The sequence below is a fragment of the Hirundo rustica genome, chromosome 10 (genome assembly GCF_015227805.2).
Source record: "Hirundo rustica isolate bHirRus1 chromosome 10, bHirRus1.pri.v3, whole genome shotgun sequence".
NCBI classification, from domain to species: domain Eukaryota; kingdom Metazoa; phylum Chordata; class Aves; order Passeriformes; family Hirundinidae; genus Hirundo; species Hirundo rustica.
The window spans coordinates 8,547,886-8,569,458 of NC_053459.1; the positions used below are offsets into that span (position 1 = coordinate 8,547,886).

At 38.1% G+C, this 21,573-nt stretch overlaps 1 protein-coding gene across 1 annotated transcript in view; it reads right to left on the reverse strand.

The window, feature by feature from the left end:
• FARSB (phenylalanyl-tRNA synthetase subunit beta) overlaps positions 1-21,573 on the reverse strand; it is a 36,779-nt gene that overhangs the window by 12,286 nt on the left and 2,920 nt on the right. Inside the window, exons 5-16 of the mRNA XM_040074332.2 lie at positions 21,452-21,567; positions 20,993-21,143; positions 19,687-19,795; positions 17,384-17,454; positions 16,028-16,089; positions 15,890-15,941; positions 14,360-14,421; positions 13,740-13,947; positions 13,235-13,315; positions 10,163-10,255; positions 7,993-8,110; positions 2,664-2,816 (exon numbers count right to left, since the gene is read on the reverse strand). Of these exons, the coding sequence (XP_039930266.1) occupies positions 2,664-2,816; positions 7,993-8,110; positions 10,163-10,255; positions 13,235-13,315; positions 13,740-13,947; positions 14,360-14,421; positions 15,890-15,941; positions 16,028-16,089; positions 17,384-17,454; positions 19,687-19,795; positions 20,993-21,143; positions 21,452-21,567 (1,276 nt within the window). The remainder of the gene's footprint in view (positions 1-2,663; positions 2,817-7,992; positions 8,111-10,162; positions 10,256-13,234; positions 13,316-13,739; positions 13,948-14,359; positions 14,422-15,889; positions 15,942-16,027; positions 16,090-17,383; positions 17,455-19,686; positions 19,796-20,992; positions 21,144-21,451; positions 21,568-21,573) is intronic.

Sequence of the window (21,573 nt, forward strand, 5' to 3'; positions counted from 1 at the left end):
AGGTGTTGCTAGAGAGGCAAAACCACACTGACCTTAAGGTCAAATCACAGGGCACTTAGGTGTTGGCAGAACAGAAGGAGCTCAAATAACCATCATTTGCACATATGGACCAGGCAGGACTACAGCACAGGCATTCCATCTTCCAGGGGGAATCTGGAAAAGTGTCGAATGTGTGCCCAACACATCTCTATCTATTCTCTCCTGCTCGTTTAAAGCTAGATTTTATTCCCTGTATTGTTTTCCAAGAATTGGTGGAACTATTTTAATCAGTTACACAAGGAGTAAAAACAACTGGCCTAAACCCTACCTTTACACTGTGTTGTTTACTGGTCTCAAGCTTTGTTTAAGATTATGGACAGAGGCAGTACCTCTAAATCTCTCTAAATCAGGGCCCTAGGATAAACCCATTTCTCGCTGTACAAATTTGTAATTTGGCACAGGCAATAAAACAGCTTTGTGCAGATGCCTCTAAAAATCTGTGCCATGTGTAATGTCCTGATTTCAAACCTCTGAAGTAACTGGCACTGTTCTTATGAATTATTTCAGTATCCTGACGTCTCTTTAAGATGTTACAGGGTATCTCTGTTTCACTGAGCAGTTACCTTACTCCCTCATCTGCTGGCATCTCTCTCACATATGCTTAATTGACAAAAAGTGAAGCAACCTTAAAAAAAAAAACCAACAAAACCCAAAACGAAAACAAATAAGGAAAACAACCACTAAGAAAACCAAACCAAAATTCTCCAAGTTATTCTGACTTCCAACCATCTCTGCAGTGAAGGTCTCAAGCTAAGTTGGTGCAGTGACACTGCATTTGCTATGGCACCAGAGTATCAGCCATCTGCATTGATAGCAAGGTTAAATTCCAATGTCAAGACAACTGCAAGGAATCCATGTGCCATCCCAGGAGAGTTTCTGAATCGCTGGTGAAACAAAGTAGTATATGATCTTTTTTTTTCTTTTTTTTTTTTTTTTTTGTTATAACCAAAAGCCACAAACTGCTTGTAATATATAGCACATGACAAGGCATAATCCACCCTCTGCACTAAATGTGTCATGGAGTAATGTAATGGGAATGCAGGGATTTTGAGTGAGCATTGTAAATCTCACAGCATCAGGAATACTGAGCAGCACTAATATCTAGAAATAACTTCTTCCCTATGTTAGGGTTATTTTTGAGGTCTTTTTCCAGTTTCTTGAAATCAGCTGTCATGTTACAACACAGAATACAAAACATTTGCAAATATTTTTCAGTACTAAAGTAAACTCTTGATATGTCTATTCAAAAACCAGATACAGAAGAGTTTTGAATAGGAATAGAACATTTCAGTTTGACTTCAGTGACAGCTGAGTACCCAACTCCCAGAAGCTCTTCCTAACTCCCTACTACCACATCCCCCTTCCAGAGGCTTTGCTATTACATGTTCTGTGCTTGAAAGAATTAGACCCAGGAGTATAATTGTATTAAACATTCTTCTGATCAAACTGGGAGTTCTAATAACAATATTCTAACAAACCCACTGAGAGTCTGCCTAAATAATACTGAGCAAAATAGTACTTTCTCAAAAAAAGCAGGGGAAAAAGAGCATCAGTGTGCACTGAAGTGCCATGAGACTGCTTAGCTCAATTGCTCTGTTTGGCATCTTGGCAGCACACTGCAGAGCAGGGAGACACCTAACAAATTTTCATTGAAGTTTATGAACAGGAGAGTTAGGTCAGGCTGCCAGGGACCCTGTGTCAGTGCCCCTGTTCCGGGAAATGCAGAATGGAGGCAATTCTTCAAGCTGAGTCAGTGTCTCATATCTCTGAACACCACTGCATGACGTGTAAATAGAATCATAGCTGCCATCCCTGTGGCCGTGCTTTTCTGTTCTGTATTTCCTACACTGTTATTTTAGGTAGCAGAATTGATGAGTTGCTGGTGCTGCTCTCTTCCATCAACCTGTATTCTTGCAATGAAGGAATCAGGTCAGCCTGCTCGCTTTCTCTCTAACATGCACAGGCACATACACAGAGGAGATTCTGCACTTAAGGATGTTATTTTTAATTCATGCACAGCTCACCCTGTATGGAGAAGGAAGAGGGCTGTTACACAACTATCTAAGCAGCAGGGTCAGTCTCAAAGACAGCAGCTCTTTGAATGAAAGATATATGAGGCATATATCTTCACATGAATGTATAAATAAAAGGTACCTATTAAAAAAAAGGCTATAGATAAAGCTAGAACCCAAAAGATAAGGTGTAAGAAGTTGCCTTTTCCAGGCTCTGTTAGCCAAGGAGAATACAGTGGGTGTGTGGCATAGTCATCAGCTCAGTGAACTCCTATGTACCCTTGCCATCAGCAGATTATATCATTATAAACAGTCCATGAAGCTCAGGGCATATGCTATATTATAAGTTCCATTAAAAAGCTGTGAACTCACAAACTACATTAAGCTACTCAGGACAGCTCACAGGAAGAGAGCAATCCCATTTTACAGTCAGTGAATGCAGACAGTGCCTTTTCACTATCATTCCATCACGCTGCAGTATGACAGCACATATAATGACATTAATCCTTAGTCTCTACTGCTGAGAACAACCAAAAATTCTCATCAGATTGTAGAGGAACATTTAAGTTCCAGAACAACCTCTGCTGTACATTGTAGTTCTTTATTCCTTACCTTCTGCTGCCTTGATGGTGTAGCCTTTCTCTTCATTGGGTGGTACTTCCATGACCTGCATGACTCTGTCCAGCAAACCATGGATGATCTCAAAGCCTGGGCTTTTGTTGTAATAAATGGCACAGAGATGTCTATAGTTTCTTGCCCCTACATCTGCAGAAGAAGGAAGTAATTATGTTAACCTGGGACACTTTATCACACTTCTAGCTAACCTTGCCCTTTGCATCACTTTTCTTCTGCTGCCCCATGAGGCACTCAGGGCTGAAAGGAGAAATAAGTATGTAAAATGGCTTCTCTGACAGACCTGTCATGTAGCCTGAGGAAATAAGGGAATTTCTTTAACCCACTGGGCTCTCACAGTCAGAAATGTAAAGAAAGATTTAAAGTACCCTATGCCTTGAGCAGGAAAGAGGGCTGCTATATACAAGTATCTTGTATGCAATGACAGGTACTGAGAGTAAAGCTAAGTGTTAAAGAAACTTGAAATAGACAAGCCAAAATGCAAATACCCAGTAGGCATGGAGAAGCTTGTGATGCTGGTGGAAAAGCTAAATATTTATAGAACTCAGCTGCAGAATAACTACCAGCAGAAAACAACCCACCCACAACCTGAAATGAGTGTAATAATGTTAGCATGGTGATCTGTGAGAAGATCTTAATTCAGAGGTTCCCAAATCACAGCTGATGCTTCCTGGGATCTTGGACATCCCTGCAATCAAGTGGTTATGAAAAATGTGCTACACTGCACAAACTCAAGACAGTGACATAAGTATCTCCCACTTTGGACAATTCCTGAAGTCAAACTCCTGCCTTATGCCTTCTGACATTATTGATTTCAGCAAAATACGCTTCCCTTTTTTAAAAAATTTTCAGAATGAGTATGTAGTAGCATGTTGTTACACTTGTACCTTGAGGATACTCCACTACAATGCACACTGTCTAGGAGCAGTGTGGCTTTTGAGGCTTTACTCATCAAGGGTTTCAGCATTTGGATCAAGTCAACAGGAACCCAGCTCAAAGAAACCAGAAAAGGATTTTTTTTTTTTTTTTCAGGCAGCATAAAGTTAAGCAGTAAAGCTTCTTCACCACAGGATTTTGTGGATGCCAGGAGTTTGCACAGCTCTGAGGAGGCAGATGAAGTCCATAGCTGATAAATCCATTGCTTCTTACTACAAAAAGTAACGTTTATTCTGGGAAGTCCATGAGCCACTCACGGCCATAGAGCAGGGAGCCCTCTGGCAGCATCATCCATTTCTACCTCAGAAGCTCTCCTGCTTCTGCCCCAACAAGCACTTTTAGCTGGAGTTTAGTCAGAGCATTAGTATCTACCACATGAGAAATTATTGCTCCAACTAAACATTTAGTGATAAAAAAATCTGTCAGGAACTAAGCAGGAAAGCATTTATCAAGTGACCAGAAATACAGTTTAAAACAGACAGTATAACCCAGGAGCAGAGCCTACACACAAGATGAAAGCTCAGCCTTTTTGAGACAGAAGTCATTCAAAACTTCTAGGGCAGCTACTTGGTACCACAGCTGCAAGTTCTCTCATCAGTCACTGAAAGATGAACTTACTGTGGCAGTAAGTCTGCAATTTGTCACTCAACATTTTTTTCCTGTCATTACAATAATGTGCAGTGTTAAATAATGATAGCGAATCCAATCCTGAAGTTAAAATGGGAACACAGGAAAGTAAAGGCTACAGGGAAAATATCAATAAATGCAGAGTCTGTTTTTGGGTCTGAGCACTCTGGCTGCTCTGTGTGTCACATGTGTCTCTGCTTCCCAGCTCTGCTAAGATACCAACAAGCAGTGCAATCATAGATGCTCAACTATTTATTTTCATGTTATACTGAGCAACAGAATAGAAAAAAAATATCTTCCCTAAGACAGCATGCTAGAGGTTCAGTAGAATGGTTTCCTTTTTTCTTTTTTTTTTTTTTTTTAAGAGCCTGGTAGCAGATTTTGTGACAACTATCTGAATTTTAATTTCATTATGATTACGATGGTCAATGGTGCCTTCAGACCAGAGTTCTTAAAGCATCAGAAATAAACATAGACAACATTTTTTATACCTCATGTTTTCAATTTTAGGAATCTTTGGTAAAGGAAAGTTGTCTTTTCAAGTGTTATAAAATACTCCTTTACAGAATTTTATCACAACAGAGGAAGTTCATTCACTACAAGCGATAGGAAGGAAAAGAAGATATTGGGAATTGTAGGCAAAAGCTGGCAGATGTTAGAAATGCTTCAGTTCTTTATAAGTCACTTAAGAGCTCTCATGTCATGCCATGAAACATCTCTATTTTTCAAGTGAGCTTGCCAAGTATGTCAACCTAAATTATGCATAAATATATAGATGTGTATGTATTTCTGGGACTTCAAAGCACTTCCTGGGGATGCTGCTGAAAAACAATCCAAAGGATGGGAAGCTGCTTAGGAATATGTGAACCAAAAGAGAGCAGAGGAAGATAAAGCAATGTCGTACACTGTTCCCTTCCAAATTAGAGCTGCTTCAGGAAAATGACCTGGAGATCTGAAAAGGGACACCTGCTCATCCAAATTTGTCTTTTAGCCTCCCGAACCATTTTCTGCAGACAACCAACAGTTCCAGATAGTTGGAAATATGCTTCAAAAGGTGGTAGCAGCTGAAATCACAGATGATGTAAATTGCGCTAAATGTGTGCTACCATAAGCTTGCCAGATTCTCCAAGATCACTGATCAGAGGTGATTTCCTAATGGATTAATTTCTTTTGTTGTGGTGAGAGAAAGGGTATTCTCTCTTCGGCCTGGTGGTAAAGGTGCTGATTTATAGCCTAAAGTAGTGTACCTCTCCTACAGAAGTGATTGTCGAGTGCTACAAATTATCAACACAAAAGCTGTGCAACATATTCAAAATCAGCACGTTTCCTTCTGCCCTGACAAAAACCGGTTTTGCTCAGACTTGGTTCCATTTAGTTGTATTAAATCTGCCACGCATTTTGCTAATTTAATACATCAAAACTTTCTGTCAGATAAGTCTGAAGAGAAATATGTTCAGTTCACCTTGGTGAGCACAAGTTCTGTGTAAGAAGGTACTTTATTAAAACCCAGCGTGTTTAAGAGAGCTAGGTTCATTCACACATGGATGACTGTAAGATACCATTTCAAATACAGTTAAAGTCAGTACTCTTTTGACCCATACTTTTGAAATTATTAATTGGAAATTCTGCATGCCAAAATCATGAAATAATAAAATTAAATTAAGTCAGTCTGATGACATAAGCCTTGTGCAGGAAATCTCATTCCATATGTGAGAGGACAACCCCACGTTTTTCAATGTTTGCAGTTGCCTTTCTCCATCCCCCCACTCCCAATTGTTTATTAGGCAAGTTTAATTTTGGAAGTCAATTTGGAGAAGACAGTAGTGATTCTAAACACAACATCAAAAGCCATTTCAGATACTGTTCACAGTCTGTAAGGGCTCAGCCCATAAGAGGGCTGCCCAAGAGCACACAGCGCAAAGCTGCTGCCTCAGAAGTCTTTGTCTGTTGCAATGATTCCCATTAAAATTAAATACACCACAAAATCATTCTTTATAAAACTGTGAAGCAGCCTTCCACGTAAATGAAAGCTCTCAAGAGCTGCACTTGACAAACCTGAAATAAAAGTAACAATTTAACTCACAAATTTTATAATGCCAGAGTAAATGTGCTCCTTAGTCCAAGATAAACAGCCCCACTCCTGCTTCTGAAGAATGCTGATGCTATTCTGCCATCTGTCCCACGTTTTGTGCATTCTAGCTAACTGCATGCCCAACAAGGAATGAGCTGCACCACCAAACTGTCTGTATTTAATAAAAAAGAGCCTTCATGGTTTGCTAAAACTGCTTGTTTTGCTTGGCAAGGCTCTTTTTTTCCTTCAAAAATGAAAAAAGGTAATCTACCAATTAAATTCATCACCAAAGCAATTTACTTGCCATTTTGTTTAGGCCTTATATAAACCTTTGTTTTGCAGATCCCAGATACTTTAAACACAACCACTAAAATCTGAAATCAGATAATGAAACAACAGAACCATTGCTACCACTGAATTTAAAGTAATGTCAGCCTTTTTACTGAGGCAAAGCTCTATTCAACTCCTCCCAAAAGCTGTAGCTTGGGCATGCACTACTTTTCTCTCAACATACTGCAGAGAAAGATATGAATCAGTAAAATTTAGGCAAGTTTTTATCACTTAAAAATCCATTTTTACAGTTCATTTTACTGTTTTTCCACATAAAGATAATTTGAGATTTTGATCATATACAGTGAAATCAGTGCAAAGAGGCCCTAAAACACTAGAAGGATTTCACTGAAGCTTTTGGAAAGTGAATGAGCTGCTTTGCCTGTTTCACATACAGCAAGTAGACTCCAAGGCAGCCACGCTTTCTTAGCATAGCCGGATGAAGTGGAAAGATAAGGGTAATATTTTTATTAATGAGAGAGGAAATTTTATACTGTGGAGCTTTTTATTTATGTATACTGGTTTTTACACAGACTTGCTCCCTTCATCTCTGCTACCAATCTCATTCTTCATATCAGTTATCAGCTGCCCAGAAAATAATTTGGGAGAATAAATACAAGCAATCCTGTTTAAAGATGATAAAAAAGGGATTCATGTTGAGATACAGTGACCCCAAAATCTTCCTCTGAATAACTGCTCCCTATAAATAAAACCTGCCCTTCCCAGGTTTGAGACATTCTGCTTTCCAGCTGGCACAGCCTGCACATCTCTGAGACTGCAGTGGTCTAAACAGGCTCTAGAACTGTAACAGCAGCACGCCTTTGGTATTTCTGCTTTCCAGGGTTTGTGCCATGTGCAAACACTACCAGCAGGTAGTTTCTCTCCTGAGATACATCCCTGATAAGAATATCAATTACATTCCTGGTAAGAATACATGGGAGCACTAGACTAAGAGCAAGAAAACAGGCACATCAACACAAGCAAAATAGAGCAGATTATTTTTTGGTGCAAAACTGTCTTGTGTTTATACTTGCAGTTTCTTGAATCTGTAACAGATTTTTAGGAATATTCAGATGCCTAAAAATAGTGGCAATGTATCTCCTTGCACTTTTGAGAGAGCATCTAAAATGAACAATGTCTCCAGCCACCCCAAAATCCAGCCTGTAAACCAAGCTCTCAAATCTTGTGCTGTGCACATTAATACAAGACCCCAAAACTCCATATGGAATGACTATTATTATGGAAATGCCTATTTTAAAGGAAATAGAGATTTACTTACTATTACCATTTGGTATGTAAATTTATTTCCATTACCAAAGATTCTGAGGAACCTTCTCTTCTTACCTGTACTAGGATCTTTTACTACAATGTCAGAAATCTCAAAGAGTTTGAGAGGCAAGGGCATCTTTTTATTGGCAGCAATAGTTTTCAGCAGCCCAGGAAGAAGGGTTGTACGTGCCACCTGCAGGACAAACAGAGATGCTGCAAGTCAAATCCCTTCTAAAATATCCCAATTTCTTCTTTTTTGTTTTGTTTTGTCTATTTGTAACAAGAATTTAAAAATAGTCAAGTGCAAATACTGCACTTACCTCTTATGTTTAAGAAACTTTAGAATTACTAAATCTGGAAATGTGCATTCTCTCCATGTTTTATAAATTGCATTTTCTCAGAGAGTTTATATGTGAGCTTAAGAACTGGTACCATTTCACAGGTGGCTGAGTTGCAGTGCAGGGTAGAAAAATAACATAGAAAGTGAAAAATTCCCATAAATTTACTCTCACTCATACAAAAGGCAAATTCTAGGTGCAGTTTTGGAAATATCAAGTGTTATCTAAAATGTCCTCTTTATACTGCAGGAAAATGCTATGTAATATTCAGTCATGGACACCTGAAATCTATAGAATGTGTTCAAAGAACCAAATGAGACAATCACACCTGTGAATGTATCTGTAAGAACAGTAACATTTCCTGTGTTCTCCATTAAAATACTTCCTTTGAATTGTACCTTTTTTATCTATCGAACTAGAAAAGTCTGATTTGGTGAATCTAATGTAAGAGGGGTGGCAGTGACTGTTGCTCCTTGATTGCAAGTTAAGTCACCATGTGCTCAGCCACCGTTCCTTCTTATACTTGGTGATGCAGCATTTCTGTCTATTTATCCTACTTTTCTTAACCAAGGAGGAGTTCCAGCTGCACACTCAGTGTAAGATGGACCCTGGCATCATCCTGCCCTTCCCTTGCTGGCAGGGGATGGGGAGAGTCATGCTGAGAATCTCCTCCCAGCTACCATCTAAAGCTGAAAGTTTATAGTGCATCAGAAAGAGAAATCCTTCCCAGTTTTCAGGGAAGCCTATGGATTTTCAAAGATTGAAGCCACAAGGAATTAACCCATCCAATAATAACCCTGCTTAGTAGCACTGCTACTGCAAAGGCCTGCAGTCTTGCAAGAACAGGAGTCTGAAACTGTATCTGGCTAGAGGGGCTGCCATGGTTTCTCTTTTTATTCATACTTTCTTTGTTGGGGGTACATTCTATATTGCTCACTGCAATCACCATGCTAAATGATAGAAATGGACAGGTGGTAATGGTCTAAACAGGTTCCAGCAGTGACTTGCATGACTGCTTATCTGTGGTACCAAATAAAAGGTGTGCAAAAATTCTGTTCTTGAATCTCAGAGCAGCAGAAGACTGTTATCAATATCAGAGATAAGATCTAGGAAGGTATTTCAGAAACTCAGAGGAATCAGATGTACTGAAGGTCTTAAGGGAAAAAAACCACAAATCACAAAATATTAATACCTAACAGACTCCTGAAACTTTTAAAAACTTTCTAAAGTGAGTTTACCTTTGTATTTCTTAGGCTAGAAAGAAAAAAAAAAAGAGGCCTCTAAATTTAGATTCCTTGTAAATTAAGAAAACATCTTAAAAAAGCCAACAGCACTCGAAGAGAAATATAAAACCTATGGGTACACTCTTTGGTATTCTCAGAATTGTTGAGAATACCATACTTGAGCTCTCACTGGCTGCTCCAGCTAAGATTAAATTATCTAGAAATGGGTATTAAAATACTTTAAGAGCATCAAAGTATTTAAAAACAAAAAAAAACCCCCCCCCCCCCCCCCCCCCCCCCCCACCAGTTTCCTACCCAAAGCTCAGGTAGTTTAGAGATTGCCAAGTCTAATAGTTCCTTCTATGTTGAACAGGTTTTCTATATGAGGGAGTTGATAAACTATCTGGGATTTTCTGCAATAAGACTGCTCAGTTTTGCCACATTCTGCCACACAGAGCATGGCACTTTGCTTTCTTGAAAAGCTGATAGTATTTCACACCGGAAGAGAGATTTCTCAGTGGAGTAACAGAAGATGATAACGTTCAGCACACAAATATACACAAGCTCTTTAATGCAGGAAATGTAGCTTATAGTTTATAAATTTTATTTCCTGTAGGTTCCTTTCTCTCCCTTCTAAATATAGAATCCATGACAATATTGCTTTCAAAATGTAAATGATCTCACCTGAAATTCTGTTGTTTTGGGGTTTGCTATGCGCACGGCGTTTGTTGCAGAGATGTCCATGCCAAGTTTATCTGCAATATCTTCTTGAGAACACTGAAAATGAGACAAAAACCTATCAAGGTCAAGTAGTTAAAATAGACAGTAAGCCAGTGATGAAATTTGGTATCAAGAATGAACAATGGAATTGTAGCACTGCCCCATAATAAATCCTCTCACACGTAACACTCGTAATACAAATTAAGCCCCAGTCTTTAGACTAAGTAGACAAACTGGTTGATTTACAAATATTAATTACTAAATAGAATAAAGCTAAATTTATTAATTACTAAATAGAAAAAAGGCAAGTGTTTATTTAGGCTTCTGTTATGGATTGTAATTTGTTTTAAAAACAGGCTTAGATTCTGCAGTGGGTGAAGTATTTTATTCTGAAAATAGCACTTGTAGAGGGACTGGCATTTGTTTTTTCACACAAAGTACAACAACCCATTGAGGGACACTTACATAAAGTACAGTACTATGAAAAACAGCTCATATGGCCAAGCCTTCTGTTTTTAGAGCTGCCTAAGATTCTTGTAGTTTGTTCAGTTTTGGGGTAGAAGTGTTTTTAAAGCCTGTATTCTAAAGGTGTATTTTAAAACTTGTCAGTAGAACAATATGCATTCACTTTATCGAGCTCAGCCAATGTCTGTGCACATACTGCAATAGATGCTACTCCTAAGATCCACACTTCAGATTTCCAGAATTTAAAGTTTTATTAGAGTAATAAAGAAACCAGTAGCAGACTAGGCATGTAATTGAGGATTTGCTTGTGTACTGCAGTCTCCCAGAAGTGTTCCCTTTGCACTGGCAGCACTCACAAAGTGTGTTGATAGACCAACTGTGAGAAAAATGAGCAGATGATACCATCTGAAAAAGTGGATTATTGAATAATCATTTAAAAGAATCCTAAATAACACAAGGAATGCTGAACTTAGGAGGAGAGAACTGTGATAAACAGTTTTCAGATGTGTATCTAAACTACAGCATTACTGGGATTTAATGAAATGCATTCTGGCTAAACTGGAGCTCCTCACAGAAGGCAACATTATTGTGTACAAGTGTAATTTGGGGCTCTAACCAAGAAACAAACTGAGTGCTCAAATACATAAGCACTGTTTGTCATGTAACACTGGGGTACAGAATGTTGTAGCATAAATTATATCGAAGTTATTAAAGTCATAAGCCTCACACTGGTGTTTTAATAAAGTGTTGGGGACACAGCAGACTGCGAGTTTCATCCTGCCACAGCAGAAACACAAATATGAAATGTGATACCATGACACACTCCATGACCTTCAAAAATTCTGCTGTTGCAGTTCATAAAGGTTCTCAGTTGTAGCACTGTAATATATTACATGTTCCAGACATATTACCTATTTGATGCTGAAAAAAGATTGAACTGTGTTCAAAGAACCAAGCAAGAGTACAACACTCAAAAATGAATAATTAATTAGGAAATATTAATTTTGGATAACAATAGTAATGAATAAAGAAAAACTTTAAAAGCTTGACTATATATACTGTTTCCACAATATGGTAGTAACCACAGGTCTGAATATCTCTGCCAGATATTAGCACTGCAGGAAGCAATACTACTTATTGTCCTGGTTACTTAAATGAGCTAAAGACCAAATATTAAAACTGGAATATACTTTTCAAAATGAGATCAAATTTTGCTTTTGAAGCTCTTGGAAATCTGAAGGTGTTAAAATTTTATTCAGTCCATTCAAATTACCAAATCTGATTGCAATACCTGAACTTTTCAACTACCAGGCTACTTTTAGCAGCCTGAAATAATGCATGTTAAAATATTTGAGTAAATTAGTAAAAAATAATCTGTGAGAAGACCACTTTCTCTCTTAAGAGGGTGGGTACTTTCAAGGATTTATACCTCTGGCCATCTAGTAAGTTTTAGGTTCAGAAAGAAGTTGAGAAACTCCACAGAGTTTTTGACAGGGTATGTGATGGTACCTCCTCATATGCTAAAACGTGCACAAATTGGACATTTAGACAAAGGCTTTGAGCAGATCTTGCAACAGAAAGGATTTTTTAAAGTGCATAGTATATTTTCAATAGCTGCCTATGCAGTCTCCATATATGGACAGCTACCATATACATCTGGAGGGCATGGGAGCATATTTAACTTTTTGCTTTTAATAGTAGATCAGGTTCTCTGATCCAGTTCACAGCTAAGGGGTATGAGCAAGTGGCCACGACAAAGATGTTTCCTACTGTATATTCTATCACAACAATCCTGCTGTGTAATTTCTATAGTACAAATTATGGCATCAGTTAGTACCAGAGTGGCACTTGCTGCTGCAGTCCTAATTCTTGGTCAAAGACTACTGGCATGGCTGTAACAAATACTACCTAAAACCAGTGATAACAATTCTATTTTTTTAATCTAAATTTGTTATCCATCTATAATATATCTATTTGTTATCTATATTCAAAACCCTACCTGTGGTGAAATTTACAAAGGATGTCCCTTTAGTGTTTGTGTATTGTAACTTTTTTTATGGGTATTGTTAAAATAAGCTCTTTGTGGACTGAATTATCTAATGCAAGGAATCGTGGGCAAGTGACAACACTAAAGAAAAATATAGAAACAGGTAAATCTCAATACACTGTAGGAACACCCACCAGAAAGTACAAACTTTCATTTTTGTTTTCCAGATTACTGAATTATGATGAATTTCACATCTGGTGACCAAAGTCTTGAGAGAGATTTGCTTTCTTACAATTTCATCCTATCAAGTTAAACTAAAACCAGTCCTTCAGCAGCTATTTCCTTCTCTGTACTGAGAGCTACATACCACATCAACAGTGACTCATTTAATTTCTCTGACCTACAAACTCACCAAATATTATACTGTGATTCCAAAGCCCTAGTAAACAATCAGCTGCCAAAACAGTACTGGATAATACTGGCACATTTATACAACAACATATCCTCAGACCACCCTCTGCAGTTTTGATTGCATCACTATTTGAACATGCAATTAAGAAAAATATGAAATCAATGTAATATACCAGGGCAAAAGTGAGTGCTTCAGTGAATCCAGCAGCTGCCAAGTCCAGTCTCAGAAGTTCTGCAAGCTTATTGAGGGGGAGCTAAAATGAAACAAACCAGTTTTCAGCTTCCATCTAAAAGCATTTTGCTATTCTTTCCCGAGGTGGTTCTGCCTTTTTACATGATGGTGAATTCACTAGGGAGGGACTATGCTTGTGTGCTTAAAATTTTTGAAAGCATTAGCCAGCTGCCTTTAGGCTTGCCTAAGGAAATGAATCTCCCAATTAGAGATTTAATACAGGCTCCCTACTAAAACCCTGTCTTTTTTCAAGCACTAGCAACCACTGGCCTTAGACTTATTCAAATCAGTGGGGCATCTGTTTTGTATCCCATCCACGGTAAATACTTCTCAAGGCAAAGCATGTCAAAATATTTAATTCCTAGGTTCTGTTTCCCCCAAAGCCCTTCTGGCATGCAGCAGTCATTTACTGACAACAGAGCATTTATTTGAAGGGGCAATCTTACTTGATTAGCTATGGTGTACGTTTTCGGAATCACCATCTGAATGTTGTTATAACCATAAGCTATTGCTGCATCTTCTACGATATCACAGGCATGGATAATGTCTGCTCTGGTAGGAGGGATTTCAATCTCTAGCTGGTTCCCATTCCCTGTGACGTGTGACTTCAAACACATCCTAGTCAGCAGCTTTGCCAGGCTTGATGGAGTTTCACTGAAACAAAACAAGAGAGTGATAACTTATGGATTTTGCACTACATTGACTCGCTTTGTAAAGTAATCAATGTTTTTCTGCATTGCCTCATATCCTGAAGAATCTGCAAGTGCTTTATAGACTGCACACAGACTTAGCATTCAAACAGAACCAGCTCAGATTCTCACTCATGAGATTGTCATCTTTCTTTACTTCATAACAGTTGTGGGAAGCCATAAAGAATCATTCACTTTCCCTGAAAGCGGGGGACTCTGTAACAGAGTCAATCTAATTACCCAAGATAACCCCTGAATTTTTGATAAATTAAAAAAGTCCCTTAGTCTAAACATTTTTAAAACAACGCAATAATCAACGTCTTCTAGTACCTTTGTCATGGTTCATAAAAACTATATTTTCATTTGTAGTAACACACCTGATTCCTACTTTCTTGTTAATGTATTCAGGTTTCACCTTCTCTGTTCGGTAAGCCAGCTCCTAAAAAAAAAAAGACAAAGATTTTAAACTTACACAGTGCCTGCCATTTCTACCTAAGAGGATTCAATCTCAGTAATCTAGCTCCTAATTGCCATTCTAAGATGACACCCACAGAAGACAAAAGTGGAATATTAGGCTATATTTAGCATTCTGAAGTTAACAGGATTGTTGAAAATATACTCCAATATGTGATGCAAAAGCTGTTCTTGGTTAAGCTGGAAGGGTGAATGCAGCATGAAATCTCCGTTATTGAAACTTCCGATAATTTCTGATATAGGCAAGTAACAGAGTCCCTGAAAGTTTCTGGTGAGCAATTCATGCTAAGTCAAAGCCCTAAAGCACAGAATGGTCATGCATGAGATCTCATGGTCTTGTACAGATCAAATGACTTTAAGGAGGAAAAGGAAGGAAAAACTTTTATTTCTTTATCGGCACACAAATACCTACCAGTATTTTACTTACGAAGTGTGCAACGTATTTAAGACAGTTATTTTGTATGTATTTATGTATTTCATGTGTTTCTAAATTTCTTGATATACAAATCGTTAAAAACCATTCCATCTGAAATTTGGGGATTTTTTCTCTATTTTATCTAGGGAAGCTGCTTTGGTTACTGCAGAGATTTCTATTTTGTTGTATATCTTTCTAGGATTCTTAATCTTTCCTCTGGTGATTAAAACTTACACTGTGAAAAGAAAAAGCTAAAATGACACTAGAAAACCTCTCAGCAAAAATAAGTTTCTTTCCCTCTAAACAGTTTGTACTGCCTTGGTAAATCTGATTTTATGAACTCAACCAGATCTGTCTTCAGTTACTTTCAGGAAACAGGAGGAATTGCTTTCTTTATACTAATTAAGAGAATTAAAATGTAAGACTCCATTACTGCAAAGAGGTCTGTCTGGGGCTCTGAACTGAACTTGTAGTCAACATTCTGTCTTTTAGACCTTTACACAGTTGGTGTCTGTAAAGTGAAAGACTGAAAAATGCAGTGTTACAAGGTTATTTTAACTGAAGGGCATTAAAGCTTCCAGATCTGATAAGTACATTATGCTGAGGCTGATTTCAGTTGTCCACAGGCTTAAGGCTAAAGGACCTCTTCCTGCATTCATTTTCCTGATTGGAACACGTAGGTTTTAGAAGCTTTAGACAGAGACGATGACCTTTGATTGCAATCTTTACTTGTTCCCAAAAAAGTTCCCATCACAGGCACTCTAATAATAGTTTATTTTTAACCTCATCATAATTCAGAATGACTTTCCTAGACAAGGAGAAGCTGGAGTTATTTTTCATGGGGTTAGATGTTCTGACTCACTAATATAGGGAATGTACCAAGCTGGGTTTTTACACTACACACCTCAGAACCAGCACATGCTGCTGCAGGAAAAGAAAACAATGTCCCTCATAGCAGACTTTGTGTAAATAAAGCCCTCTCCCTAAGGACACTGAGATACCCCAGTGCTGTGCTTACCGGATAGATGTGGGTCTTCCCATTGGGATAAACCACTTCTACTGCTTCAACACTGAGAGAAACAGAAAAATATAAGCAGAACTGTTTTTAACACATGGCCGAAATGTAATGTCTCTCTGCCTGGAGATTTATACTCACGTGAATGGCTTCTCACAATATTCACTGAACATCGTGACTATAATATCAAGAACAATTTTTGCCTACAAAACAAACATAATAATCACATTGACATCTGTCATCTACTTATGCTGAAATAGACAAAATACCTCAACAAAAAACAGGGAAAATAAAAACAGCTCATCTTACACCCTCTTCATTCTATTCTAATTTCTTAGCAGTTTAGAATACTAGATTGAATTTTAGAAAACATTTTCCTTCTGATGCAGACATTTGTGCAAAAGCTTGAAAATCTTTGTTTTTCAAAGCTCTGAAGCCTTTGTATATCTTTTCTAAACTCTGTTCTTTAGAAACACAGGGTTATTATTACCATTTGGAGCTGGGTCTTCCTAACCTTCTAATTAGTCCTTTTACTGAAGTTCAAGTGAGAATGGAAAGGCTGAATGACTGCACTGTTTAGCAATACATTATCAAATAACCTCGTTTGCAATTTTTTTGGCTTTACAGTTAATATTTTAAGAGATTAGTATAATGGAACATAATAATGAGATTCAGATTAACTTCTCAATCCACAAAGAGGTTTTTTTGATGCCTGAGACTGTAATTTCCTTCACATAAACAAAACAACGCTACATTTATTTTTACTATCAAGACAAGCAGTAGCAAGAAACAGTTCTTTATTAGTTTGCTTAGAAGCCAACGTGCAAATTTATTTGTGTTGTTAACATACCATTTTGTAGTAGGGTAAGTTAAAAGCAGTTTTGCTCTTAAGCATCAAGTTACACACTTTAGGGAAACCATCAATGAATGCACAAGCTATTCAAAAACAGGCAATTATAACTCCTCAGCTTTCATGCTTCAGCTTAGAGTTACTGAATTTGCATACAGAAAGACTTGAATTTAGCAATTATTTGCACAGCATCCCTGCTCGATAAAGATAACTAAGTAGAAAAATGCTCGTCTTTCTTCCCTCAGCCCAAATTTTCAGTAGGAGACAAAATGAGTCTTTGTAAAGAGTATTCTGCCAAAACAGGAAGTCTCAGTAAATTTTACTCTTTTCTAAGCCTTTCAGATTTAGGAAAAGTGCTCAAAAAGAACAGTCTCTAATTTACTTGAGTTATTTTCTCATACAAGCTGAACACTTAGTGTCAACAGAAAGATACAGTAAAATCAAAATTCAGTGAAAACACAATGTTATTTATAGAGCAAGCCTGAAACTGTTTTCAGGGAATTCCACAAGTCCTACAACTTTTGTATTGGAAGGTTGGCTCCACACAGTAAATGCTTTGTTGTTGTAGGTCTTTGTATTGGAGCTCTATTATCCAAAGGGAAAACAATTATATTAAAGCATATCAAAAGCAGGAAAGACAAATTTACCTTTGTAATATCTGTGCCTGTACACTCAATAAACACATTTCTGGTATTTAGGCTTATTTTTGTATGATCTCCTAAAACATGTAAAAAAAAAAACATGTTAAGAAATATTAGTTTTATTGCAATAGCACTGATAACTGACTCATTTTGTGTCAGAAAGATCATTGTCGTCTTCTACGGCTTAAAAAAGCCACTATCTACTGCACCAACATTCACAGCTGTTGGCAGAAGAGCAGCTTTTTTTATTTTTGAATTTATGAATTAAATAAAAGGGAAAAGGCAGATCAGACACACTGACTGGGTTATGCTTTACACTGCAAGACACAGGGATCTACAGGTATCCTGGCACTGAGCTGGAAAAGGCAGCTAACAGAACAGTGGCCATCTGCTGTCAGCAAAGGGCTCTGCACTGCCACAGCGTCCCATCTTCCCTGGGCTTAGTCCCACATGTGTGATATATGCCACTTCCTTGGGCAGGAGCAAATGAAATGGTTTGTAAAAAGTGATTTAGACTAATGACTATCAATAGTCATTGTGGGGTCTCCTGACACTGTCTGCTGATATAGGTTGTTCTACAGTGGTGATTTAGGTCCTAGTATGGGTCCTTTCTAGGTGTGAATTTGCTTGGTCTGTACTGGAAGTTATAATGTGTGCACCAAAGCACAACCCTGTTGTACTCAAAAATTTTCTTGTCTGGAAGAAGCACCTGAAGTGTTTCTTTTGCAAACTGGATGTGAAGGCCCCCAGTAGCTGGTTCCCTACAAAAGTGGGGTCTGTTAGCAAGCAACAAGCAATTTGGAGCAGCTGTACAGAGATCTCATTCTGCCTGTTAGGTAGAGATGGGCAGTGCACACCTGGAGTGAATTTCACAGCTGAGAACCATGCAGGAATGGGCACACACAGTCCTAGAACCATGTGGGATCACGCCAAATCCAGCCTCTTTGTCCTTCTTGCCTTTCCTTGCACCATTCATTAATGCAGATGTACCCCACCAGAGCCAAAGCAAGCACTTGGATATACATGGGAATTCCTGCTTCCTCTGTTTGACCCTGACTTAGCCTCTCTGTTTCAGTTTCCTATCTGAGAAATCAGGTCACAGCCAGACTGGAGGTTAGGTGCACCAGAGATCTTGTACTCCCTTACAGCTGGGCTGTACCTCTTTGCAGATGGATGTATTCAGCATCTCTGGACTCGCTTCAAAGCAAATACAAGCCTTCACTTCAGCGCTTGTAGATAATCCAAACAACCAATACAGATGTTTACATGGCATTATCTGTTTAGAAAGCACCTCTGACCTGGAAGCCTCTCTTAGATACTGTTCTCTAAAGGCAGAGGCAGGCGCTAAATCTAGCTCAACCTTTTTAATTGATAAAAATAAACAATATGCACTGCTTTTACATTCAACATCCCCCAGGTCGGAATGAGCCTAACAAAGGAGGATCAAAGCACAGTGGTTGACACAATTTCAATTTAGAACAGTTACTGGTACCAGTCCCTGCCAGAGAGTTTGAGCTGCCTTTTACAAAGATTGGGTTAGCTGGGTAAGGTCTATTAGGAAGCATACATCCAAAGAGATTATTGCTGCAGATTTATTGGTCAGGGAAATTTACTGATTTTAGTCTATAGATATACTGAATTATCTTTCTTTATGGAGTAATTCTTGCCATGCCTTTAAATGGCTTCAGTAAAGGTGGTTCTCAAAAATCACCCATGGTTTCTTTTGCATTCAGAGGAAACCCATGTTCAGAAACAATGCAAAGAAAGTCTAGAACAATTTATTCTTTTTAAGCAATTAAAGTCTCCTGAAATCACTAAGTCACTCCTGAAACTGCTTGTGATAGCAATAGGATCCATAAAAACGACTTCCCATTGCTGACAAGTTCCCTACTGTGCCCTCATAAAATGGGCAGAGTTACAGTTACCAGTTACTGTTACAAGTTTACAAAATCATTTCTTGCAGGCTTCTTTGACCTAAACAAAATGCTTTCCTAACAAAAGTTCCTGTCACAGGGAACTCTATTGAGTTAGGGGAGATTATGAGAAACTCAATGCAGAGTTTGCAGTAGGACTTTAACATCCTTCTCATGAAGATGAGAAAAAAGGAACACTAGCAGCTACGGAGGAAGCAAAAAAATTTACTACCTTTAAACTGAAAGAAAGAAAAAAATGACAGACTTTATCAAATTGTAAGTGAAACAATTTTAAGAAAACATAATAATCCCTATGACACATGAGTGTTTCTGTCAGACACTAATTCACACACAAAACAGCAGTAACAGTACAAAGCAGTCACAAATCAATCTTACCATTGATGATTGGTGGCATGGACAGAACAACCCCATTGCTGTCATAAATGACAGGGTAACGTGGCTTGTTTTCAATCAAGTGCAAATAGTGCCGAAGGTGGCTGTCAGTCTGGAGAAACAAAGCACAGCCTGAGTTTCACTTCAGTTCACAGGTGAACTTCCACAGAGCCACAATCCTTTGGTAAGTAATTAAGGGGAAATTTGAAGGTGGGAAGGATTGGGTTAGAGTTAGGTACTTTACTAGCAAAGGTTGTTTGCTCCCAGCCGCAGGAAAAGTTTGAAATGAGAGAACTGGAATTTTGGTTTTCTTCAGAAGGGTTGAAGATTATTTAAGGATTCTCTCAAACATGTGCAGGCCATGCTGACCCTTGTTCAACACAGCAGACAAACACTGCCAAATATCCTTAGTCTATAGGAACTCTTCTTAGAAGTGATAAAAATTAGCCCTGCAATACTTTTAGTTATAAATTGCTGGATATTAACACATCTATACCTAAATTTGATTGAAAATTTACATTTGTTCTAATGACTAAAGTATGTGCTGTACCAAAAACGAAATTTCCTTTTAGTCTCTCTTGCTTCTGAGCTCTCTTACTGTTTAGTCAGAGACACTTGAGGAATTGTCTCTATGGCCAGTATGTGTGTTCCAGCAGGCTGTACATTGTAATGACAGTGATAATTTGCATTGTTTACAAATGCTGCTATTGGAACTGGCCCACATAAACATTGTAAAATCAGACTTGATAGGCTCTTTTCCCACTTTGCCTGGTTTATCAGGATGCTGTGCCAGCGGCAGGGCCAAACTTAACTTGAGCCTTTTATACAGCTATGCTTGCCTAATACGCAATTGAATAAAGAATCCAACATCTTCCCCAACTAAACTGACCAAATAAATGAAGGTAACATAAAAAAAATCTGGTAATATCTATCTGAAATTTTTCCTACTCTTGTACACCAAATATTTATACACAGATAAATACACAGGCCTTTTACAGTATTATTAAGGGCATCATGAAAAGCATTCTTCAGGTTGATAAATCAGGAGTTTTCCACCAAACCCATTCTGAGAGTTGCTCATAGCCCCAAAATACTGCAATGTATCTTCCACAGACAATAAATATAAAACATTACCATGCATTGATGATGATAAGCAAAATATGGAATGTTCACTGGGTGTTTAAAGTTACAGAAGATAACTGTGTTTTAATTTTAAGAACAACTTTTAATAACAAGGATATGAGAGATACTTAGCCTTGGAAATTTATCTCCTTTATTTAGTGCAACGAGTCTGAAAAATTCCACTTACCCTATACAGATCCATAATTTGTGAGGCTGTGTACTCCTTGGATTGATTCAAGGGCTTAAATTTAATTTCAGAAGGTGCTTTGGCTGTATAAGTAAATGGACCAGTGATGGTGTCCAAGTCATGGGTACCTATTGCTACTAATGCTCTTTTCCTAGAAATAAAGAAGGCAAAATAATGGTTTTTACTAGTTGTGAATAACAACTGGCAAGGCAAATCCAATGGGAATGTTGCTAAACACTTCTGTCTCAACTGTTGAATGAACTGTAACAGCCATTTATGTTGAACAATATTGGCAGCAGACAAGAACAGGCAAGGAAATGAGAAGGATCAAGAGAGCTCCTACAGAAGATTTTCCTTGGCATAACCATAACACCTCATAACAACAGGGATGTGCAGTCTTAACATGTGATAAAATCATACACACAGACATTATACACTACTTTAAATTTAGGCACTAACCTGCAAATATTCTGGTGTAGTTTCTCTTGGAGGTCGATGAAACTGTCATAACGGTCCTTGGTAAAAGTTATATTTCGGAGGACGGCAGCTACAGCGTGAGGCCGGATCTGGGCAGTCTGCAA